The sequence below is a fragment of the Phyllostomus discolor genome, chromosome 9 (assembly GCF_004126475.2).
Source record: "Phyllostomus discolor isolate MPI-MPIP mPhyDis1 chromosome 9, mPhyDis1.pri.v3, whole genome shotgun sequence".
In the NCBI taxonomy this organism is placed as follows: Eukaryota; Metazoa; Chordata; class Mammalia; order Chiroptera; family Phyllostomidae; genus Phyllostomus; species Phyllostomus discolor.
In genome coordinates, this window is record NC_040911.2 from 43,574,941 (window position 1) to 43,601,651 (window position 26,711).

Here is a 26,711-nt window from a genome sequence, read left to right on the forward strand (position 1 = left end):
ATTACCACTCTTTATACATATTAAGAAGTAACAGCCTACAGTGCATAAGCCTTAATTTAAAAAGATGGGGGAGTCTGGTTCTTGCCCTCAACATGTTTATAACAGAGATGAGAAGACGAAGCATAAATAAATTTGCAAAGAGTTCTAAATCAACATGTTAGCAGGTTTAAGATATGGCACCATAAATGGAAACTGGCCCAATTTGCAATGAGAAGTTAAAAGGGTATTTAATATTTTGATGCTAACCACATACTGATTATTCATTAGATAATGCAATGTTTCATCATTAACATTTAAATATGCAAAGCAATTTGTTTATAGGATCTTATTTCATCCACACAATAACTCTGCATTTTTTTCCTGCTTTTCTCAGGCAAGAAGCAGGAGCTCAGATAGCTTAAGAGATTTGCCAAAGAACACATAGCTAGTGAATGGCAGCACTGGAGTTTGGTTACAGCATTTTGTTTTAACATAAAAAATCAGAATTTACCTACTCCCAATTTTATAATTAATTACATATGAATCTTAACACTTAAGTGTTAAGAAAATTGTCTATAATATCACACACACATATGATACATAGATTTCTAAATTTATGGGTTTTAAGAAGAAAATAGATGTTCCACTAAATACACTATTTTTTCTCCCTTAAATTATAAATTTGTCCATATAATTTGAAAGCTTATATCTAGAAACATCAGATTGAAGAGTTGCTATTATTTATGGACCTGAAAACAGTTGTTCATAGGTTCTAATCCTGAAAAATACTAATAAAGTATGATTAAGTTTCACTGTGCAGCTTGTTTATTTTATTAAACAAATTCTTAAGTCATACTTTCTATGTGAAGGTACTGTTTTAAGTGTTCACTCATTGGATCTGCACAGCTGAGGGGGAGTATTATTATTACCCCCATTTCATAAATGAGGAAACTGAGGTTACGTAACTCGCCCAAAGTCCCAACTATGAAGGGCAGGGTTCCAGCCCAGCAGCTCCTGGGGCCTTGCTGTAAACCACTATTTGATGCTGTTTCTTTGAGCTATGATCAGCTGTACCTACGGAAATGAACAATTATAGTCCCATGACACCTTCATAATCCATCACATCTGTTGCATTTGCCTTCTATTAGTTATGTTAGTAACAATGTAGATTTTTTACTTTTTTAGCTAAAAAGCATCACTGTCACCATAGCAATGAGGGAGATTTCTTAGGGAAATTGAAAATGTTGAGAACACTCTTGTTTTTCTTCAATTGGCAGATGACTCACTGCAAAGATATGATCATATTCACAACCTCATTATTGGCTTAGCAATTGCATTTTATAAATTAAGTTAGCATGGCTGAGGGTCATAGATGATGCATACAACATTTAAGAATAGATCAGAGACTAATGACAAACTTATTAGCTCATATCACTTATGAAAACAAAACATAGCAAATTTCTGTTTAGGTGTTCTTTCCAAAATCAGTTTATAGTAGAAGCTTGGATATGGACTAGAAACAGACTGTGCTTATTGAGAAGAGAACCAGATGAATAGTATTTAATCTGTATATCTTTCAATTAAATATAATTTTCAAATGACAGCAACTAAAAAGTTATATGTGAGTGACTTACATTGGAATGGAATTTAAAAATTAATACATTACTGATACACCTAAAGATAGCCTAGAACAAGATTACATAAAAACACAGGGATCAGTTCCAGGGAAAATGTAAAGAAGCAGAAAATCAAGACCCTGGAGAAGAAAAATACTGCTGCTGAAGTTTAAGGGCCAGAAATTTGCTGTAACTGAGCCATAGTTTCCATTCCCAGTCTCTTAAGCTCTAAAGTAAAAGGGAAGGCAGTGGTCAGGTACATAGTTTTCCAAGAAAGCATGCTAGTCTACAAGGCACCCAGAGCATGAAATGTCATCTCCTTTTGTGTGAAAAGAAAGGAGACTTGTGGCTGCAGCTACTATTGTGTTCCCAGTCAAAGGTTGCTGTGTCTTTCTGCTTCAGTTCACAAAGAAAAAAGATTTAGGGAAATCCAAAGAAAAAAATTAACCTTTCAGCTGTCTGAGAAAACCTTTCTTATTACTAGTCCTAGCAGGTTAAAGAGATGAAAGTCTTGGTAAGAGAAGGAAGCTGGAGCGGAGAGGAGAGCAGCCTGGTCACTTGTTGCCGGCAGTGTAGCCAGGTGTCCTGCTTGCCCGAACCAGCTTAGTGGGTGGTTCAATCCAGCAAATGTTAAAAAACATAAATCTAAGAAAGGTTAGGTTTAAATAGTGATGGGTTAGAGGGAAAAGAGGATCATTTGCTTTTTAATGCATATGTTCAAGCAGTAAATCTCCAACGGAGAGCTTTATTTTTGATAAAATGAGATAAGGATAGAGTGAATTTTTCTATTTCAGGTATAGCAAGTCTGTAACTTAAACCACAGGTCATCATTCAGAAGTACAGGAGTCCTACCCCTGACCAAGGAATGGCCATAACCTGTGCCATCATTCTCTAATTACAGGATGAGGATGTTTTATCAGTTGAAACAGAATCATGGGCACCAAGTGATGGCCCATTCTAACGATGGCCGCAGACTATTCAGTCACAGACCAAGGAAAAATTAAACACAACTTAATGAGGCAAGCTTGCATTTCTGAAGTCTCCCTCCCTTTCTCCTTATCTCTTTCCCTTTTTCTTTTACTCATGCAAGTGTTATTTCAGCCGTGCCTTGAGTGCCAGGAATATGCAGCAGTGAACAGTGCAAGTGTTAATCTCATGTTACTGAGCATGAAGAAATAGATAATAGACAAGTACACCAATAAATGAACAAGATTATTTCAGAAACCATAAATGCCTTGAGGAGAGCTCAGGGAAGAACTTCCAGGCAGAAGGATCAGCCAGTGAAAGTCTCTAGGTTAGGAATAATCTTGTTGCAATCAAAGCCTTGGAAAAACATGCCAGCACACCCAGAGGGCACTGAGCAAGAGGGGAGTGAAAAGAGGGAAAGCTAAGGGGGAAGGGCCAGGTCTCGAAGGTTCCCCTAAGTCCACCTCAAATTTGTCTTCAAAGCTAAATTCAGCAATCCCAAAGCTCCCTCCAACTGTTCCAGCCTAAATTGATCTCCTTTAAGAAATCTACGGCTTATATCATTTACATAAGGATCAGCAAACTATAGCTGAAAGACTAAGTCTAGCTTGCCATTTATTATGTATTGACCATGGCTAGTTTCCAAGTACAAGAGCAAAGATGTGATGGAAATTGTGTGGCCTCAGACCAGACCCATATCTTCCATCTGAGTACTTGGTTTGCATAACCACACAATGGCATTTGCATACACTTCTTGTTTGTGTTTTTGTGTCATCTGTCCAAAACTCAGCAAACTCCCTGAAATAAGAGGAAGCAGTATTGCTGAAGGCTCAGTGCGTGGGCTCTGCAGTTAGACTGCCCAGGTATGAATTCCCACTGGGCCAGTAACAAGGTACTTTCACGGTCAAGTTAATTAACTCCTTTGTGCCTCAATTTCCTTGTCCATTCCCCACTCCACAGAGTTATTTGTGGATTACATGAGGCAATCAATGCCCACAGGCACAGAGGAAGTGCTCAGCAAAGGTCTGTGTTAGGGGAGTTCTGCACTATGCAGGGCACGCAGCATAGCACTGAATACACAGAGGATCCCTTGTGATGGATGACACCGGCTTTCTAAGGAGCCTGACACCATGTTCGATTTTCTTTGGTAATGGAGGGGTAGAAAAAATTGAAATATAGTAATCAGAAACTTGAATTCCTAATCTATTTCTTGCTCCCATCATCTTTAAGGGAGAGTTCCCCACCAGGAAGCACTGCACAGCTTTCTGTCCTGGGACTCATCTCCTTCCTGCAGGACTGAGGGGAGCCTGCTTCCTCAGGCCTCTTAGCTTTCCTGGCTTCCCAGAGATGGAATCTCAAGTTTGTCCTTTTGATTCACAAAGCAGAAATCTTAGGGAGAAAAAAGTTTCACGGGAACTATTTTTATGTTTGTATTTGCATTTTTTAGAAATCTTGAGCCTAGATCTGTGCATTCCAGAGGTATAAGGACTGCCAAGGCCAACAGCTGGGGGTCAGGGAGGCTCTGGGCTGCATGAAGGTTCTGCTCTGGGTAGGCAGCTCTTAGCCACAGAGGTGAGGGAGGGATGGTCAGAAAAAGTAAAGGGAACAAGCTTCTTATTGTTTATCTCACTATTTCTAGGACTTAGTACAGTGCTGGAGGACAGAATAGGTTTCTGGGTAAATGTGACACTGAATGAATTAATGAATTTCCAACACCAGCTTTGCTTTCACTCACTGAATGTGGCTTTGGATAAGTCACTTCACCTCTTCGATTCAGTCTTTCCATCTGTAAAATGGGCATGATAATAGATATTTAACGAATATGGATAATGCGTGTGACAATAGTTGTGGACTTCAAAGCATCATACAAGTCTGAGAATGAAGGCTAGAAATTTGTCTCCTCATGTCTACTTTTTTAGTATGGCCAGCTATGATTATCTTGCAAATTAAAAAGCAGTGGCATTTTAACTGATGGATTTATAATCATTATTCTAGTATAAGAATATAAATGCAAATAGAACATATATATAACCCTATGTAAAAATATAAAAAATCATATATGAAAATTATAAATATTATACACATAAAATTTCATCTGGTCCAATATATATCTTCTATAGTAAAAATTTGCTCTCCCAACTTGGCTCATAGGCACAAAAATACATTTATCTTTCTTCTAAGACCTTTGGAATTGGACTTTCTTCTGGAGCAGCCATATTTTTTTCCCTTTTAGGTTTCCCCAAACTCAGTTGAAACAGGATCGAACTCATTCTGGAAGATCTGCGAGCTAAAGCTATAATAAGCTAGAGGTCCTTAAGAAACATTTTCCATAGGAAACCTTTAAAGGTGATATAATTCAAGGCAAAACCTTCCATCTGAATGCTTCAAACTCTGTGCTGATTTCTTGGGAGTCCTATCCTCACTTGGTTAATAAGTTTCCATTTTAAATAGGCAGGGTACTTTACTTTTACCTTTCTTTAACTTTCCTCTAAGATCCAAATAGCACATTTTACTGACTCTAAGATACTAGTGTAAAAGCCACAATATTTTTTTTGTACCATAAGAAAGAAATGAATGTCACCAATTAAATTCTGATATGCTGTAGATTGTATGATTCATTCCAACATCAAGATGCTAAAATGTCAAAAAAAATGTGTTTTAGAATCAATTAAACACCCTTTTAAAGAATATGTGCAATAATAAGAACAAGAAATGGATAGTAATTATAAACTTGGTGTTCATATTTCTTAGTAGCAAAATAATAGTAACAATTAGCATTCATTTATGTCATGCTTTTGCAAAAGACTTTAAGTATAAATGCAGCATAATGTCTCATGATTCTTACAACTGAAGGGTAAGAGGATTAAGTGTGTCTTATAATTTCAGCCTGTCAAGTAAAGCAACTGAGGTCTGGAGAGGTTAGCAGTCAATTCAAGGCGACATTTTGCCCAAGCAGGGGTCTGCTGTACACGGTTCGGGGACTTCCCACCCGTACTCACATCTTAGCTATCTTGTGAGTAATAATCATTATTTTATGATTATCAAAAGAACGTATTTCAGATAAGAAAACAACTTTTTAGAGTTTAAAGATCTACCTGGAGGAAAAAACAATGAAATAAGTAAATATTACATGTTTAGGAATAAAAACTTATAAGAAATACTATTGCAGACAGGGAAAGGCTTGCTTTTAAAAGGCTCTTTCAGAGCACACGTGGTCAGCATCCCCACATTGGCTGGGCTGCAGCCGGAAAGTATAACTAAATGTAGATCGAGTCAGACATTCTGTGCCAATGGTCTGAGAGACGGTGGCTGGGAGATGGAGCCATGTGTGAGTGACTTCTGGAGAGTGAATTATCTCAGGATGGGAAGTTGGATGGTGAGGTTTGTAGTAATGAAAATGTGTGAGATTTTGGGAAATCTGAGAGCCACAAAAGGAATGAAGACACTTAGAACGCCGGGACAGCTGAAATGGAGCCTGTGTCCTGACATGTACCAGGGGAGGCCAGTGCGATTCTGTGAGCACTTTTGCATGGCAGAGAATTGGGGGGGAGGACTGACCCTAAGACTGAGGTGTGATTTAAAGCCAAGTTCTATTTCATCAGGAACCAAAGAAGCTGGGAGAAAGAATTCAGGCATTTGATTGATCAAGTAGAAATAAAGACAATATAGTAAGGAAGAACAGTGATTAAAATGGTGGGAATCAGTTACAGGTTTATATTTGCAAGGCTACCCCTCAGCAATAGTTGATTTGTCCCCAAGCATACAGAACGTCAATGAAAGCAAACAGGTAAATGAAGGTGCTTGGCTATGGCTGAGGGGAGTCAACCTCCCAAGCCTTTCCTCAGCTTTAGGAAGGGCGACTATGAGGAGGAAAAACTGTATTTATGAAAGGGGAACTGGGGATCTGATATTTATGGAATAAACTGACATTTATGGAATAACCTCAAAGGGCTGGAATTGATACTTATGTTGCTTTATTTTCATCCTTCCAGCAGTCCTAGGAAATAGGCTTGAGTGCTGTAAAACAGAGACTTGAAAAGCTAAAATGATTTGCCCAGGGTCCTAATAAGGAGTAGGAATCTGCATTTGTCTACCACACAGTTTTTAATAGCATCACCCTGCCTCTAAAGAATGTATGTTGACTGGGTAAGTGAAAAAAATAAACTAAAAAAAAAAGTGGAGTGCATCACTCAACTGTCCTGTTTTTAAATAAAATGCAACTATTACAATAAGCACGAATATTATCTTGTCACTAATTTTCTAGTACTTATAAAGAAGGTTTAAATAATAAATACTTAAAATAATTGCAAAGTAAAACCATGTTTGCCATTTCATGGTTTTGTGGCGCCCCTACCAATGGTTGTCATCAGTTTCTGCGTCAGTACAAAGGGACAGTTTGTGGGGGATTGGAAACTTACAGGAGAGCCATGCCTTTTAAGGATGATGGCTTTGGGGGCCTCTAAGCACCCCACTGGTTTTTCAGCATTTGTAAGAAGTCTTCTCCCTGGATTTCCAGTTTCTGCCTACCACTTTTCACGGAAATGGCTTTAATGTATTGGCCTTCTAAGCACTTTTAGTGAGCTCTCAGATTCCCTACTCACTCGGCTCCTTTGCATCTTCTTTGCAGCTGGGAGAACTGCTTTTCTGCTCCACACAGCTTTCAACTTGACAAATGCGACTTGGCATAAATGTCCCTGTAGCTTTTTTAGCTTGCTCTTCTCATGGCAAAAGCAGGAAAAAAAGAGCAAGAATAGGAAAATTACAATTACATGACGTGCAGATCTCAAGGCCTGATTGGTGTTTTCCAATCAGATTTCCCTGGCAACCACCCTTTCTGACTCCCCTTGAAGCCCGGAGCTGGTGTAAATCTTGATTTGCTTAAAAATTACTTTTAAAGGATGAGAGTAAATACCCACCTTTTTAAAAATAGGGCATATGCCTTTTGCCAATCTCCCTTCAAATAACGTTTTAAATGCTCTTGCAAAGTACTTCATAAATGGTGCTATGCAATGGTGATTTGTTCACTCTGACCTTATGGAATTATTCTCATCCACGGACATTTACAGGTATCTACAGAGTATCCAGAACCATAGCAGGTAAATACACCAAATTATTTTTTTAAACACAGTCTTTAAAAGATTTACAAGTTTTTAGTGAATCAGGCAAATCTGTGGGATGGGGGATGAAAAAGAGTAAAAACAGTTTTTAAGCAAGTCAAACTGAGTTGAGCACTACATTTCAGTGCCTCCAAATTACCTACTGTGTTTGTAGTTAGTTCTTATGGAGCATCTTCCTGGTGGTAACCCACTTCCTTGGGAGCTGAGTGTGTGTGAAGTGCATGGATGCCGCTGAGAAATAGTAACCACAGGAGAAACACAGGGGAGCGAGGTCTGCAACCCTCAAAGGAAGGAAGGAATCCATGGGCCCAGCGGGGCTGCTGGAAGAGGTTACTGAGGTGATGGCTGACATCAAAGCAGACAGCGTAGTTGGGAAGATGCCCTTGTGATACTACACCAAGGAATAGTAACTAAGATAGTACGCTTTGGTATGATGTGGCAAGAGGGGAGGAAAAGGAATTTTATTCATTGTCCACCCTGCATTTTGACTATAGTGGACATCTGAAGGTTATACTACCCTGTTCCCACTTCTGGTTCTTGTAGTCACATCCCCCTGATTTTGCTTTGGGGAAACTGTCTTCCCTACATTGGAGGTCTTAGTGTCTCAGGAGTAACACAGGAGTTGGGCTCAGCCAATCAGCACATCACACTCCCAGCTCTTCTGCTTGGTTCAGTGCTGAGCTAAGTCTGTTCAATCAGCAAGCACCTCTGGACCTTGAATGTTGGAACAAAGATACTTCTTCTCATTCAGTATATCAATAGGTTTGCAAATAACCTTAGGGTTTGCTGGTAGCCATTTATAGTCCCTAATACACAAACATGATCTCATGTAATACAAAAATAGGACTTTGCTATTACTCTCATTGCAAAGATGAGAACATTGAGACTTAGTGCTATTAAATAATTGACACCAAATTTTACAGCTAGTAAAATCATAGTCAGAATTAAAAATATGGCTGTACCACTCAAATTTCTATTTCTTTTCTCTATACTATGGTGTTGGGGACCGCTCTGTGTGGTTCCCGAGACTATAGCCCTGCAAGAGCAGCCCTGAAAGGGACTAGTAAGTCTCCCTGGAAAACCAGGCCAAAACGCAGGTGGCAGGCATTGACCTGACTCTAACACCATGGGTTCCAGTGGGAATCAGGCCTGATAAATACACTGTATCCCTTGAAGCTTGTTCTGCTTTGTTTTGTATAGCCCTGTCAATATAAACTGGGTATTTAAGTTCAAGGCATAAGGAGTAAACTCCTTATCTCATGAAACACGTCTTAAAGACCTTCTGGTGTCAGCATGACTAACAGACCCTGACCTATGACAGATTTCAGTGCTCCTTCAATTGTTATCTATAGATAATACCTGTTTTTGTATGACTGTAGCCTTGACATTGATTGATGAACTATGCATGCATGCTGTGTGCACCTACACATACCATTTCCAATAAAAGCCATTTGGGAGGAGGGCTCCAGGCATTCTCCACTAGAGGGAATTGCCACCCCCTTTCTTGCTGGAACAGCAAGTTTGTGCCCGGGACAACTTATTTCTCATTTGTGGTGGACAGGAGGAGCATGCTGCTGGATGGACTTCCTCCCACACCATGGTGCTGTCTATAAGTTTCAATTTTAGTAACAATAATTTTCCATTAAACATAAAACTCAAAAGTTAGGTTGCTGGGAGATACGTTATGTAACATTCTGAAACTTGTAATGAGTAGTAAGGGTTAGATGCTTGGAAGAACCAAAAGACTTTAAAAAGTAATGTCCACAGAACACCCATTTCCCAGCTACAGTTGGCTACCAGTTTTAGTGAAATATAAGGAAGAACACAAACATCCTAAAAGATTACAAGATAAACACAACAGAGGCTTAGGTCTATAATACATACCTTTTTTTTTACTGGCTATATAGGCAATAAGCTAATATAGGGAGCCCTTTCTTAGTTTTTAATGAAGCATTCATTTTTTAACATGTCTTTCTGGCATATTGGAGAGCATCTGTTGGCTTGAAATGGCTAACAGAGGCACTGTATTTTTCCATTATAGTAGTCACTAGCATGGTGTCTGCCTACAGCCATCTCTGGGCTTTGTACCTATAATCCCCCAAATTGAATTGCCTGAGGCAAACTAGAAATCTGTGTCTGCTGTTCAGAAGTACAGATGTGGATAGAATATTTGAGATCTTCCTCCTGGGGTCAATGGAAACCCAGATGTAGGCGTATCATTCATAAAACTAAACTTCAGTGTTGGCTAAAATCTTACAGCTCTCTCAGTAGTGAGACCCCACCACTTGTCAAGTGTTTATAAGTATGAATCTTTCCCTTATGGCTTAATGTCTGACAATGTTATTATGAACAAACAGTACAGCTATAGTCTATAAAATATCAGGCCAGTCACCCTCAATATTAATATTTTATTAAAAATTATGAATTTTGAAATAAACCTCAGCAAATATTTTACTTAGTTTTTCTCTATCATTGATTTTGGGATACTAGGTTTCTCAAATGAGGCTATAAATGGCTACTATACATTCAGTGAATGATTAACTTAGCTATTTGTCATCTATAAAAAAAAGTATATTTAAGAAGAGATACAATTCAAAATTTCCTGCTTTTCATCATTATCATCTGATTCCTACTCTATCTCAGTGCTGTTTGAGCTTATTCCAAATTACATTCACAATAGCTAAAAGTATACTACATTCAAATGGTCCAAAAGAGAATCTTTTCTTCATGAATCTTGTTTATTCTAATGCAATGAAACCATCATCTTTCAAATTATATGAATCTAGTTCTTGATATCTAGGAAGAACTGAGTAATATTTAAGGTGTACTTATTATGTACACAGGTGATATAAAATTCCATTTTAATAACCATCATACTAGGAAGTTGCCTCTTGAGGATTTGTACTTTAAGATTATGTTCCAAACCACTTACTTCTTCCAGGCAGCACGATGTGCAGAACTAACGGGAGTCAGTTCTACCTTCTTTTCCGAGAGGAGTGTGATATGCTCTACGCCTATTGCTCTCTGGGCCAGCGTTTCTGAATTAGCTCAAACTCCTTTGAAAGGAAGTGTCTCAACAGGAATATTCATTGTAGGGTTTGGGGTAAGGTTTCTTAGACAAAACTTTATTATGGCATTCTCTTCCTTCACTTAGTAGTTAAGCTGGAGTTAAAATATCATTTATCTTATGACTTTTCTAAAATATTTTAAAAGCACATTATTGTGATTTAGGTGCTGCTTTAGGTACTAAGGGTATGGCAATATACAAACAGAAAAAAATTCTGCCTCCCTGGGGAATGTGGAAGACAAGCATTAATAAAATAAGTAAAAGGAATATTAGATGGTGACATAAGCCATGTGTATGTGAAGGAGGGAGGGTGTGGGATGTGCACAGTTAGAGAGCATGGTCAGTGAGGGCCTCCTTGGAGAGGTGACCTCTGAGTGAAGATCAAATGGGGGCAGTTAGCCCTAAGATCTGTAGGGAGAGTGCTCAGGGCAGAAAGAAGGGTCATGAGAAGGTCCGCAGGGGAGATGTACTTGCTATGCTCACATGAGAGGCCAGGCAGGTGGAGTGGAGAGGAGAAAGTGAGCACAGAGGGATGGTGGGTGGGTGTAGGGTCCAGATCACCTGTGCTTTGCAGGCCATTGTAAGGACCGTGCTCTTACTCAGGGTGAGATGGGAATAGATCGGAGGTTTGATGACAGCTGTTACATATTCTAGTTTCAAAGGATCACTTAGGTGGCTGACTGAGAATGACTAGAAGGGCGGAAGGGTGGGATTGGAGGGAGAGTTTGGCGGCTCACGCTATGATCCAGACTAGAGTAAAGGTGGGGAGTGGTGGTAGCGCTGGGGGTGGGGAGAAGATAGGGCCAATGGTTTACTTAATGATGATCTGAATGTGGGCTTGAGAGAAAGAAAGGAGTCAAGGATGACAACTTCAAGGTTTCTAGCCTGATCAACTGGAAAGACTGAGTTCCCATTAACTGAGGTGAGGGGGTCTTGGGAGGCTCAGACTAGGGGACAAGGATTAGGTGTTCAGTTTGGGACGTACTGAGTTTGAAATGCCATTGAGACATCTACATAGAGAAGTTGGATAGGGACCTGGATATACAAGTCTGGGAGTTCAGGCATTCTGCACTGGAAAAAGAAATGTGGATATCCATGTGGCATTTAGAGCTCTGAGAATGAATGAGGTGACCTAAGAAATGAGTGTTGGTAGAAGAGAGAAATGGCCAAGAGCTGTGCCTGTTGGGCACTGATTCAACCTCAGGTGATGGGGAGGTAAGAAGAAACCAGCTACCAGTCTGAAAAGGATCAGTGAGGTATTGTTGCCCTAGAAACTGAGTGAAGAAAGCTGTTCAATAAGGAAAGAGTGAAAATTATCACAGTGATTTTTCCTAGGCTTTAATCCCACTGGGACATTAAATTAGCAACGTTGATTTCTATCACTTAGTCATTAACTGCTTTATACAAAGACTTCTGCCATTCATTAATTAGCTTTATCTTCCCAGCAAGATGCAAGCTTCTTGAGAGCAAGGCTTTTTTCTTCTTTTTTCTCTCTCTCTAGAGTGATAGCTTCTAAATAGTTTGTGACTACATTTCACAGTGAGAAATACATCTTACTTTGGAAAGCAGTATATGCACACATGCAACTGAAAGAAAGAAAGATGTGCTATGTACTCTATCTTCTTTTCCATTTTCTTCTATTGTATTCTATTTAATTAAAAATAATGTTGTTCATGACCCACTGAATTGATTTCACTGGTCACTAATTGGTTGCAACCATTGGTTTGAAAAGCACTGCTTTTAGAACATCCAGCACAGAGCTCTGCCAAATTCATTATTAATCAGAGACAATGTTATTCGTCTTCATTTTCCTCGAAGTCCCTTCTGTAAAGCAAATGCTTAATGTATTCTTGCTGAATGAATAGCTTTGAGACCCTAACGTAATACTTCTTCAGCTGAGTTACCTTTATTTTACTGATTGTATTTGTGTAGAAGAATATTTCTTAAGAGCTCTCTAACTTCAGTGTGAGGACACATAGAAGTGTCTTTTTGAATGGGCCCCTGTAGCCCAAGTTGGAGAGCACTCTGGCCAGAATTAGAGATGCTGACCAGATGAAGTGGGTCTGCTGGCTGGGTACCAAGTGATGTTGAATGAATTTGCATGTCTTATGTACCAGTCTCAGGATGCAGGGGTTCAAAATATTAAAAAAACTAAACTAACTCACTGAATAAATTAAGTAATTAAAAAAGGCTTTCATTCACCTTACAAGTGTATCTTTTTATTCTAATTAATGATGTCAAAATTAGGTGTCAAAATAAAACATCTATCATTGAGGAGTGGGAGGACATTAAATGTCTACAACAAAAGTACATGGACTGGGACAAAAATCACTAGTAATAATACATTTTAGAATTTCAAAATGCTCAACTGTAGAAATAATGTATAATTAAACCTAGACATTTCATTTAAGAAATCTTTAAAACAAGAGGTTGGCACATAGTAAGTCTTTAATAAACATCAGGTAATGTTTAAATCCTTCTCCATACAGCACACCTACAAAAGTAGCACAGAAGAAAGTGGAATATTTTCCACCATGTAATTCTCACTTCTGTAGGTTTTCACTTATATGGAAGCAGCATTGTGCAATGAATACAGCATAGATTTTGGAGTCAGTTACATTTGTGTCCAAATCTAAATCTATTTCTTACCAGACATGTGATTTTGGCCCAGTTACCTTAATATCTTTTAATATTAATTTCAAACAGCAAATGGGGACAGTAACATGTACTTCAGGGGCCTGCTATAAGGGTAAAGATGATATAAAATTATACATATATATATGTATGTGTATGATACAAAAAAACTTGTTTTTTGGAATTCAGATGCTATTTTCTTGTAGAAATCATGTCATAAGTGATGACTAAATTTCCATATGGGTCAGCCCCTACAGCTCTGTTATATTTAATTTATAACAGAGCTGAATTGTGATGAATTACAAGATAGCTCCTAGGCCTTTTCACCCTGGGGGTGGGAGGGCTTTGAGGTAAGGAGGGTTAGTGCACTTGAGGGACTCTTCATGGGTCTGTGTGTAAGAGGAGGTGGACCAGTAAAGGCTCTCAGAGCAGAAAAGAAAAAACAGAGATTTGTTTTAAGGACTGGCTCACATGACTGGGGACAGGTGGTGGTGAGCGTAGAATCTGGGACACGCTGGTAGGCCAAAAACTCAGGAAGGGGCTGAAGTTCAAGATATTCTTGTAGCAAAATTTCTTCTGTTCAGGGAAGCCTAAGCTTTGTTCTTAGAACTTTCAGCTGATTGGATGAGGCCCACATACATTATGTAGGGTAATCTCCTTTAGATTAGAGGAGATTAGATTTAGAGTCAACTGACTATAGGTATTGATCATATGTACAAAATTGATCATATGTACTATAGGTATTGATCACTGTACAAAAGAACATATGTTCTTGCACAGTGACACCTATGTTAGTGTTTAATTAAATAACTGGGTCCTGTAGCCTAGCCAGGTGGCCACATAGAACTAACCATCACAGATGGAAACTTGAAGGCAGCTTCTAGGGTAGTGGGTGTGAGACTCCAGGGACAGGCAGGGGCGCTGCAGAGCTCACTGGTATGCAGGTCCTCTTCAGTTGCGAGCTGTATGTGTTTCATTTATTCTTCTAAGGAGTTAGATTGGGTCACAGACCTAAGTATAAATGCCAGCTCTCTAACCAGCTATTCGGGAGGCTCACAAAGTCCATTCAAGCAGAGTGAGCCTGGCTTTGCACTCAGTGCCTTAACAGAGTGTCATGGCGCATCAATTCAATTGTCATGTTTTTAAGAGCAAGAAAGTAAATTGTGAAACTTTTGCTTCTTGTTGACAAATGAACCAAAAAATCTACAGTCATGTAAAATATAACACCATGTGAAATAAATAGAAATTTCAGAGGCTGATCATTACAGCCTAAAAGTCCAATACTTCCATAATGACCTGCTTTAATAGAAAAAATATAGAGCTAAGCTGGAAAAAAAAAAGATTTATTCCAACAACTGGCACACACTACTAATGTAACACATCACATTATTTTAAAACCAATTGTTTACAAATCTGTCTCACCCACCAATCCGTAAGCCACTTGAGAGAAGAGGTGATGTCATTCATCTGGCTGAGACTATGTCTTATTCATGTCCATATTCCCAGTTCCAAGGAGAGTATAAAATCAAATAAATAAAATAAAACTGCTCACTAAATCTGTCATTACACTGCCTGAGTTATACCTGATTTGTCCATCAATTCAGAAGTAAGCATGGGAACCTTTAGTCCTGGATTTCCTTTCACCAGCGGCAGGGAAGAGACGTGGTATCTGATGTGGGCAAGTAGGCGGGCCTCAGCAGAATAGGGCAGGAGGTCCCCTGAGTGTGAAGGGGCTGGTGGGGGGTTCAGTGTCATGGCGGTGGTTTTGGATGGTGGACACATAGCCAGCATCCAGAGCACAGTCTTTGGTGGCCTCCAGAGAGCTGCAGTTGGATGTCTCTGTGGAGATTTTTAGGGAACCGCAACCACATCCCACAGCAGGGTCAATGGAACTCCACCAGGTCCAGAGAGCCCCATTACCAGACTATGGCAGGGCCAGTCAGGCAGAATCCTAAGACTGTCACCCCACCCAGCGGATTCCAGCCACATTTTATGGGTCAGTCATTGTAGAACTGCTCTGTGGAAGAGGGCTCCAAGGGGGAAGAGGTTGGGATATGCTCTGTATTGAACTGCCCGTTTAGAGAGCTGCCATCCACATGAGCACCTAAGATTTCAGATGTCTGAGTACATCACTGAGTTTATCAAATTCAATTCCTTTTCTTCACATGAAATCTCCTCACATCAAGCTTTGGTAAATGTCAACCCCTTATCTACAAATGAAGAAACAGACACTCAGAATGTAAATTACAGTTTGTATGGCTAATAGGGGGTGGAATTTGACTAGAAATTAGATCTCATCTCTCTTGAGCCAGTGTGCTTTCAGCTTTATCACATTGTAACTCTCCACCGAACTCAACAAAATAAAAACATGATCACTCCGTATGAATACTTTTCAAACTTTGCAAAACTGATTTGATCTCCCTGAATGGAGATATTAAACACAAAAATAAAGGGTGGCTTCTGCGTAGAAAGGAAGAACCATGACAGAAATGCAATCTTTGGGGACTCACACTTTGTGTCAAGCCTATGCCTTTCCTGGTTTCACTCAGGAAATCTGTACAAATGAAGCAAAGTAGCAGAGACATGAAAGTGGCGCTGGCCTGTAAAATTAGGTCTGTGTCACATGCCTTGCATTTTATATCATGAACCTGCTATGCCAACTTTCTCAGTAAAAACTGTAATGAGGTAAGAATGTCTCACTCAGGATAATAACCGATTACATTTGGATGTAAAAGAACCTTTGCTCACTCCATTATTTCTTCTATCGCCAAAAAATTGGCTGGAATTCTTTAGTCTTCTCTCTCTCTCACACACACACATGAACACATACACGTACTTCATATTCATTTGCCTTATTACATTGTGAACTACCCACCAACACTAACTATGCAGATGCATTTCATTTGAGAAAGACTTGTTCTGGTCTTTTTTTCCTTTCTTTATCCTTTTGGTGATGAGTCAAGCTGACCTGATTTGGGTTCTTCAGATATTCATGCTTCCTTGTAATGATGCTGGCTTCTGCAGTCACACACGCTTGCTGCAGCTGGGCAAGTGGGCACTTACTTTGCACTCAAGTTTGCAATTGTTTGTGCAGAGTGAAAAATTCTGAGTTAATACAAAAGCATTAAATTAAGTGTCCCTCATAATATCCTATTTGACAAAAAGGAATTGTTTTCTTTTTCCCCAAGACAGATTTGGACAACATCCAGAACAAAGCAAAATAAACTGTTTTGTTTCAGAATGTCCAGAGGGAACGTTTTTTAGGGAAACATAATTCTTAAATGAGAAAAAATGTAAGTTGCTCCCAAAGCAACCAGGTGTCCCCAGTAACACCGGAAGTCTGGAACAGGGAGCATGTGTTCTAGGGGTCGTGAGACATGGTAGGGTAGGAGAAGGCTAAGGCAGGGGTATCTCAGTGTCCTTCCAACCACTGAGGTAGAGGGGGGAGACTTTCCTCCTTGTATACCCATCAATGTGGCAACTTGAATTTCTTCTCCTCTTCCATCCAAGGTGATGCTGAATATAAATTTTGACCTGATTTCAATGGTAATAAATACATGGGCATAGAGGCAAAAGAAACTTATGAGTGATTTCCCTGTTTAGGTGTTTTTCAGGGATGGCTTTCTGAACAAAAAACACTTAAGTAACAATTGAAAGTATAATTTTCTTGAATTTTATATGAAAGGAGAAATACATTTATTTGCTTTGTTTTAGTTTACAAAACATCTTTCCTTTTGTTCTTATGTTATGCAGAAATCAAAAGGAGATATGAAAACTGTGTCTTGGAGATTTCTAATCAAGATGGCAGTGTAGGCAGACACACTTGCCTCCTCCCAAAACCACATCAAAATATAATTGAAGTATAGAACAACCATCACTCATAACCATCAGAAATCAAGTTGAAAGGAAGTCTGACAACTACAGAATTAAAGAAACCACATCCGTCCAGACTGGTAAGAGGAAGCAGACAGGCAACAGGCTGGTCCCACATTGTGTGGTGGATAAAAGTTCGGGAGGGATATCATATCTTGGGAGCAAGGAGTCCCAGCCCCACACCAGGCACCCCAGCCCAGGGTTCCAGTGCCAGGAAGATATGTTCCTACAACTTCTGGCTGCAAAAACCAGTGGGAATTGAGCCAGTGGATGAAACTGCTGGAGCCCCAAGCAGTTCCTCTTAAAGAACCCACACACAGACTCACCTACTCAGATTCATTCCCTCTGAGTTCCAGCACTGGGGCAATAACTTGAAAGGCACCAGTGGTATACAGTGGGAAACTGAAGTGTCTGGCATCAAGGTGAGCAGAGGGCATAGTCCCATTTCTGAACTCTCCCCGCACAGAGCCAGTAAGCTGGTGCCATATCTGAGACTCCATCAACCTGGCTAACAGTGTTTGCCCTGCACTGGAGATCCTCTGAGGCTCTGCCCCAACCAACTTATGGGCCCACCCAAGCTGCTTTTCCATATGAATGGCTGGTCTTGGCTCCAGCTTCACAACTTCCTAAATCCTCTCAAACAAGCAACATCTGTCCTCAGTGAGTGTCAGCCAGCCTAAATTCATAGCTTGGCTTTGCCTGGGAATCTTCAAGCCCAGCACAAGTAGCAGCCATCTCAGATTGCTTTATAACTCAGGCAGGATGGCCCCAGGACAAAACACAGGTGGGGGTTGACTTTGCCCTGCACCAACCGGGAAACCCCAGAGCCTGCATACCCATGGGGCAGCTAGAGACCATTTCAGAGCACCACCATCCTGCCTTTGCACAGCTGACCCTCCATGGAGGGCAGAGGGTGGTGGTCAGTGGTCACGGCAAGTCCTTGCAGCTGACTGGCCGAGGTAAATCCCTCCCATTGAACTGTCAACAGCAATGAAATCTCAACTACAAGAGGAGGATGTACTCAGCCTGCACAAAGGGCCCATTTCAAATACCCAGCTTGGGTACTAGGGGAGGATGTGTCATGGGACCCTACAGGACACCCACTATAATAAGCCACACTACCAAGACATGGAGTCAAAGCAGCTCTACCTAATACATAGAAACAAACACAGGGAGGCTGCCAAATTAAGCAGACAAAGACACATGGCCCAAGTGAAAGAACAGTTCAAAACTGCAGAAAAACAGCTAAATGAAATGAAGATAAACAATCTATCAGATGCAAAGTTCAAGACACTGGTTGCAAGGATGCTCAAGGAACTTAGTGAGGACCTCAGCTGCATAGAAAATATCCAGTCAGAAATAAAGGATACACTAATTGAAATAAAGAACAGTTTATAGAGAAACAATAGTAGAGTGAATGAGCCGAGAATCAAATCAGTAATTTGGAACACAAGAAAGCGAAAACAACTAATCAGAACAACATCAAGAAAAAAGACATATATATATATATAATGAGAATAGTATAAACAGTATCTGGGACAACTTCAAGAGGTCCAACATTCACAGCACAGGGGTGCCAGAAGGAAAAGAGAAAGAGCAAGAAATTGGAAATCTCTTTGAAAAAATAATGAAAGAAAACTTCCCTAATTTGGTGAAGGAAACAGGCATGCAAATCCAGGAAGCACACAGAGTCCCGGAACAAGATGGCCCACTCCAAGACACATTGTGATTAAAATGCCAAAAGTTAAAGACAAAGATAATCTTAAAAGTTGCAAGAGAAAAACATTTAGTTAGCTACAGGGGAGTACCCAAAAGACTGTCCGCTGATTTCTCAAAAGAAACTTTGCAGGCTAGAAGGGACTGGCAAGAAATATTCAAAATCATGAAGTGGGGACCTACGGCCAAGATTGCTTTACCCAGCAAAGCTACCATTTAGAATCGAAGGGCAGATAAAGTACTTCCCATATAAGAAAAAAACTAAAGGAGTTCATCATCACCAAATTATTATATGAAATTTTAAATGGACTTATTTGAGAAGATCAAAACTATGAAAAAATGGTAATAAATACATATCTATCAACAATTGAATCTAAAAATCAAACTAAGCAAACAAGAAGAGCTGATACATATAATCATGGATACTGAGAGTGTTTTGATGGTTGTGGAATGGGAGGAGGGTGTGGGGGGATGGGTGAAGAGGTGAGGAGATTAAGAAGTATAAATTGGTAGTCACAGAATAGCCATGGGGATGTAAAGTACAGTACAGGAAATGGAGTTGCCAAAGAACTTATACACGTGATTCATGAACATGAACAATGGTGGGCCAACTGGCTGAGGGAGTAGGGGGTGCTGGGTGGTTGGGGCAAAGGGGGAAAATCAGGACAACTGTAATAGCATAGTCAGTAAAATATAATTTAAAAAATTGTGTCTGGGAGGCATTTGGGTTCATGGAATATTTAAATAGAAGTTTCTAGCACATGTAATCAATGTAAGTAGAGGAAAACTCAGGCATCTGACTTTATTACCTTTGGAGAATTATCATAGGCTAGTTTAGGAGGATTCAGTTCAGGTACAATCTTAATGTAAGTCACTTGAATGTGTGTATTTACAAAAGATAGAGTACCTCAATGTAAAAATTCTGTTATTACGTTCATTTAATTAACAATAAAAATTCACTTTATTTCTCAAGAGGTTGACAATATAAAGAAAACATTGAAAGACTAAATATATAAAAATAATATCAGTAATTTATTCAACTGATAAATTGGTATAAAGATTTATTTACTAGGTGATTCATTATAGGATTCTTTGTAAAAGATAAAACATGGTACTGAAAACGCCCTTCAATGTGTAGTGTTAATATGCTAGTTCCTCCATATGCGATGCTAAAATGTTGTAGAATGTGGTCTTTATGAAGGCAGGGATTTTGTTCTGTTCACTTCTGAATTTTCAGTGCCTGGAATTGTGCCCGACACATGGAAGATGAGCAGGAAACATTTGGTGACTGAATGAATACTCCCATATAGTGAAGCACTTCATAGCTATTAAAAAGAGGGGGGTGGATCTCCATGTTCTGGCACTGAAAGACCAATATGTACTGAAGTAAAAGGGCCAAGTGCTGAGTTGTATTTATGTTATGATACCAGCTTTTTGAAAAAGAAGAAAATGTGCTTATATATCTATATGTGTATACACACACACACACACATATAGCATATATTTCTGTGTGCGAGGACATGCAGAAACTGTCAGAAGGAGAATGTTGAAACGAGAAAGTGGTGGTGACCTCTAGAAAGCAGGAATGTGGGGACTGGGCAGCAGGGGCTTTTCCTTCTGACTCTATACCATTGGGCACTGTTTGCATTTTTTTTCAGAATTAACATATATACATGTTATTAAAAAATGATTTCTGTGGAGAAACCCAAACCCATTTTTATTAAAAAAAGATGAACTCTGTGGAGAGACTGAAAACCTGTAGTGAGTATAGGTCTTTTAGAATTCATGTTATCTTCACATGGTCTCAATTTACAGAGCCTCCTCTGTCACTGGCAAAGAAAACCCAAGGAAGAAGTTATAGACGGAAATCAGTCAGTGTTGGGTAGGAGAATTAGAAAGTAGAACCGTTATTACTAAAGTATATATTTTGTTTTTCTACTTTTTCAGCTTGGGCTAGAATTTTATATTCAAAATTAAGAAATGTGCATGTAACTGAAATGCAAAAACCCATATGTTCTTCTGTGTCAGTCGGCACCACTTACTTTCAATGAGATAAAACAGCTTATTTAAACTTTGAATTTTCCCATTGGGTTTAGACGATTCAGCTGTTTATCCAGCAGCACTCTGCTTAAAAATAGATGGGATGACATTTGTGGGTGCTTTTAAAAAAATATCCTTTGGAGAAAGAAACAGAATTCTAATGCCACATTTACCATTTATATTATGTAAGGAAGGCAAGTTTTATGTTATGAGGACTTCATGTAAATTATTCTCCTTTCTAACATATAACTTACAGCTATTTGGAACCAATCCCAATCATTGAATTTTATAGACACACACACACACACACACACACACACACACACACATCAGCTGAGCTTTACTTTTTGGTCACTGTAATTAATTTAATGGTTGGAAAGAGTTTTTCATAGTTGCACAGGAAGATTTTTTTCCTTCTTTCACCTAATTATGTACTTTCCCCCGTCATTCTTTTGTCAACTATTTATTGAAGGCCTGCTACGTTGCAGGTACTGTGGCTACACAATAAAATACAAAAATAATTTTGAGTATATTTTACCTGTCTTTATAGACTTATTTAGTAATATTTATGCCAACCTGCCAAAAATAAGTGATTAATATTAGCCTTAAATCTGCTGTCATATGATTCCACAGAGTCTAGGATAAGAATTAAAATAGGTTGAGCTGAAAATACACTGTCACCCAAAATTTCAAACCAAGTACATACACAGGAGAACTGTAGTCAACTAGAGTATGAAATATTAAAATCAGTGTTCCAAGCTTGGTAGCATGGCTGATGGCAAAGGATTATGACACCAGGAGGAAATGAAACCAAATGCATCACTTTCCCACCACTGAAAAATACACCTATCTCATAATCTTACTGATTTTATTTATGAAAAAAACATGTTTTAGCAGGAAATTGCATTTATTGGCTAATATGAAAGAGGAAATCAAGTCCGTGTAAGGGCAAAGGTGCATGTCAGCACTATGCAACATTTTTATCCTCAGTTCTTTTAGAAGTTTTCTCTGAGTGCTCACAAAAAGTAATGGGATTAGACTCTGTTCCTTCCTTCTTCAGGCACTCTCCTGACTCTGAATGCTATTACACAGATGGCAGGTGAATGGTATTTGCCCACTGAGAAAGAACTGTACTCTTCATCAATCCCATTATGTCACTCGAATACCTGGCTAGCTCTGTTTTGGGCTTGCACCTTCTCCTGCTCTGAGGTGGCCTGCTGACCTGAAGCTGTCACAATGAGTGGTCAAGTTAAGATGGAGAAAGAATTCTTAATCACCCATTCTTCCTTCTCCCCTCGGAATCTGCCTCTCAGAGATAGCCTAAGTGGCCCTCCCACTGGACACAATGCTTTATCACAACTGTATTTTCCTTTTCCTCGATTGTGTAAATGCTTTTAATGGTCTGGATCCAAGAGCAGGGAGTTTGTTTTCTTTTGACTAGCATGGCATAGTTTTGAGCACCCTTTGGCATTCTGTAAAAGTGATAAATACTAATAATGAACAATGGAGCGAGCTCTCAAGGTCCTGGGGTTGGCTATAGGAGAACTTGCAATGAGAGAAAAAATTAATCAAATCCTAACACAAAGGCAAGATTTAGCCTTTCATTAGGTCCACTGCTCCATGTGACAAAGTGTGTTAGTAAAATGGCACAGGGATTGCGGGGGAGCTGCACATATGGTCTAGGCCTTTAAAATGTGTTTTCCATCTTCTTTCCAGCTGTGGTATCATGATGTAACAGGATTGGAAATCCAAACATATGTTATATTCCTTCTTCCTTTCCTTTTATGTTTAAGCCTTCACTGTAATGAATTAGGTTTCCTCCTCGATAACAGAGTGCTTATTTCCTTTTATAAAAATGAAGCATTTAGACATAAGGTGCTACTTACATATATTCCCTTTTATGACTCCTTTCAGCTGTGTTTGCATGTGATTTTCAACTCAGGTGTAAACACATTAATTTTGTCAACAACTGACATCATTAATCTCCTACTTAATACAAATGTATCACCTTTATAAATAAAATTTCTAAAACACTGAAAATTTAAAAATGTAGACAAAATTTATAATTGAGAAAGCAAAATAGCTCAGATTATCAAAGTCACATGCACTGGTGACTGCACTAAACATTTTTATTTCTCTCCAAATTCTGTGGTAGTTTGGAAAAAAGACCAATTTTTTAAACCAGTAGTACATTATTAATTGATAACATCTAATTTCTTAGTGATTTAAAAATATGTAGTTTGGGATGGAGCCATGGAATTAAAACCATGGGCAGGGGAGGGAGGGAGGCAAAAGGGAGACAGAGAACAAGCAAGAAAGACAGAAACTGTGTTAGAATAATAGTTAACCCTCTGTGGTAAGAAAGCTTGAGTGATTGGGTAAAAAGCCCAGTCTTCCTGGTGTTTTAGCCCAACAAATTTATTCTCCTGCCGCAAGCACAGGACTTAAATACAGAGTAATATAAGCTAGTAAAATACAACTAATCTACTTGAGATAAGGGAATACTTAAATGGTAGTTGTTCCTTTTTAATAATTCATCAATTTTAACCACACCCATCAGAGTCTTTCAGTTGTTAAGAAATATTCCATTGTGTGGTTTATAAACAGTGTGACTAGAAGTTCTCAGAAACTGTAGAGCACAGCAACTGGGCATGCGCAGTATTTGCACGGCCTGCAATGCCTGGTGCTGTGCCTTGGCCACAAAGGAAGTGTTCAAATTTCACATGTTTGCTATATGAGGGAAGTGCAAGGTTGTACTTAATCCCTCCCCTAACCCCTGCCCACCAATTACCCTATTTAGTAATGGGCAGGAACTTATTATGAGTAATGAGTATACTCTTAGAGCCAGGTTGTAAACTACGTAATTCTACATTTTCTAAATACTTCAAATGGAAGTGGAAGGAATATAAAGCAGTTTCCAACTTGTTCCTGAGACTTGGACATTCCAAGTAGTCCTTTGAGTTGCTTGCTTGTTGTGGGTAGATGCTGTAGACATTTAATCACTTGATAATTTATTAGTGATGTGGCTAATTCACATCAGATAATTTTTTTAAATGTGCATGTGAGGTGTTTTCTGCTGCTCTTATTTATTTTTGTAATAAAATTATGATAGTAGCATTCATTTATAAATATTACATTGAGCATGACAAATGTATATTTTTTAAGAAAAAAGTATGAATCTTAGACAATTTTTTCTCAAATGTGCAATACAGTAGGTAAAAACCAGCCTGGAGTCTTATTATACTTGAACATAAATCAGTGTGCATTTAACATAGCACTTTATTATTCTCCTTTTGTAGTTTGCCTTGGTTAAAAAAATGTGTTTTATAAAAGAAATGCCAAATTAGTTTTGGGAGTATAGAAAAGTTGTTTTTAAATTCTAATTCAGACACTGAGTTGAAATTTGAACTAAACAATAAATAATAAAGAAATTAATCCATGTTCCATGCATGAAGCAGTTCTTCCTTTTATAACTTCTTGTTTTTGAAAGATCAGGATGGGAAGGCTAATTTTCTTTAGATATTGACCTAGGATTCATGAACTTTATTATTTTCTTTATTTCATGATAACTCTGCCCACAAAATATGATCAGTGAATCAATTCATCCATTCACTTGTATTGACTGCTTCTGATACATTGAACACTCTAGGGGCAGAAGACACAAGTGTCAATAGATTCATATTTGCCCTCAGGGATCTTTGTGTCTGTTGGAGGGAGAGATGAGGTTAGAGAAGGGGAGGGAGTAACAAATACTCAACTGTGTTTACAATCAACTATGGAAATTGCTAGAAAACACATACTAGACAGTGCAATTAGCATGGAAGTTGGCCCAAGGAGGTCATACTTGACCAGATACCTGAATGATGGGTGCACTTTGCCAGCTGGGCTCAGGGCAAGGTGGTATAACAGCAGAGGACATAGTGTATGCAGAGGCGTGGTCATGGGAAATGGCAGAGTGCGTTCTGTAGGAAATAGCAAGTTAAGTGCAATACATGGAGAGTTCAGACAAAACAAGCTTCACTTTGATGGAGTCCTCTCTGGGCACTGCTAGAAACGGATTAAGATGGAGGCACTCAGTCTCCTGCTAATAATCTAAACTTGATCTAAAACACAACACATGTTTTTCAGAATTTCTTTTCTTGGATGATTTTTTAAATCAGTCATATGGCTGAAAGCAATTGAAATGGCTGCTTTTGTTTTTGGGACACAGGTCATCTTTTCTAAATCTATATTTCCTCCCTTTCCCAGCAAGCCTGGCTACCCAGGAAAATTTCGCCAACGAGCCTTTCTTCTTAACTGATTCTTCTTTCCTGAGCAGGGAAGGCATTCACCATCTGCTCAGCCACCCTCCACTGTCACATCCCACCCTCAGACACCATTTAGTACTTCCCTTCTCCACAAGATTTTACTTTTCTTTCTGCCTAAAATCCCCATATATGGCCTCACCCTTCCATCCTCTCTGCACCTCTAACACGTGGCACTGGTGCTATGATACCTCTAACCGTGCCCTCAGGTGCACATTTAACACTTAAAGGGCTTTTCTGTCCCCCACATCAGCCTTTCTTATATTATCAGCTCAACCAGAGTCACCTTTCATTTCTAGAGCTGTCACCACAATACTAGTTTCCTATGGCTGCTTTATCAAATTATCACACACTTAGTGGCTTAGAGCAACTGGCATTTATTCACTCACAGTTCTGGAGGCCAGAAGTCTGAAAGCAGTCTGCTGAACTAAAACCAAGGTGTCGGCAGAGCTGAGCCCCCTCTGGAAGTTCTACGGAAGAATCCATTTCCTTGCCTTTTCCACCTCTGAGAGATGCGTTCCTTCTCCCCCTTCCTGGCTCAAGTCCCTTTCCCCCGACTTCAGAACAGCAGCATGGCCTCCTCGCACCTCTCTGCTGCCACAGTTGCAATGGCCTTCTTCTGTGGCCAAGTCTCTCCTTCTCCCTTTTACAGGGATACTTGTGATCGTTTAGTGCCTGCCCAGATAATCCAAGATAATGTCCCCATCCCAAGATCATTAACATAGTCACACCTGCAAAGTCACATTTCCCATAGAAGGTAAGTAACATTGACTGTTAAGTGGGATTAGGATGTGGCCATATTCTGACCCATTTTGCACATACCACAATCATCAACACTACTGCATGTTGAATCAATACTGATTCTTTGCCAGGTATCATTTTATGAGGTAGGCACCATTATTATCTGTGTTACAGAGATAATTGACTCAGTCAAAGTCACATAGAGAAATGGTAGAAACAGGATTCAAACTGAAGACTGTCAGCACAAAAGGCTTTGCTCCTCACATAATGCTGTATTGTCCCTCACATTTTGAGACTGTATGCCACATGTGTTAGTTTGGATCTCAAGGACCCTGAAGACCATCACAACCCATATTTCCCATTTCTGGAAAATGTTCCATTTCCCTTTTCTAACTGTATTTCCAGATATTTCTTCCACAGAGAGCACTACTAATTAAGTGCTTGGATGGGAACAAGTAGCAATTTGCTTCCCCCATGAAAGACCAGTGGAAGCCCCCTAAGTAGTCTGACGTCAGGCTGTGGCTAACAAACATTAAGAGCTCACAGAGCCCAGGCAAAAGCACTGTGGAAAGAGTAATCATAGAGGAGAACCAGGAAAAAAATGTTGAAAAGGACAATGGGAATGAAACAGAAATGTAAGGCCCAGCTACTTTCACTG

The 26,711-nt window shown here is 39.3% G+C and overlaps 1 protein-coding gene across 9 annotated transcripts in view; it reads right to left on the bottom strand.

Moving 5' to 3' along the window:
* Positions 1–26,711, bottom strand: part of DLGAP1 (DLG associated protein 1) — a 307,180-nt gene that overhangs the window by 240,839 nt on the left and 39,630 nt on the right. The window contains exon 1 of one of the 9 annotated variants that reach the window (XM_036009264.1): positions 7,163–7,448. The exons of the other annotated variants lie outside the window; for them this stretch is intronic. Coding sequence (XP_035865157.1) covers positions 7,163–7,177 — 15 coding nt within the window. The 5' untranslated portion in view covers positions 7,178–7,448. Of the gene's footprint in view, positions 1–7,162; positions 7,449–26,711 lie in introns of those variants that run through there. 9 annotated transcript variants of the gene reach the window in all.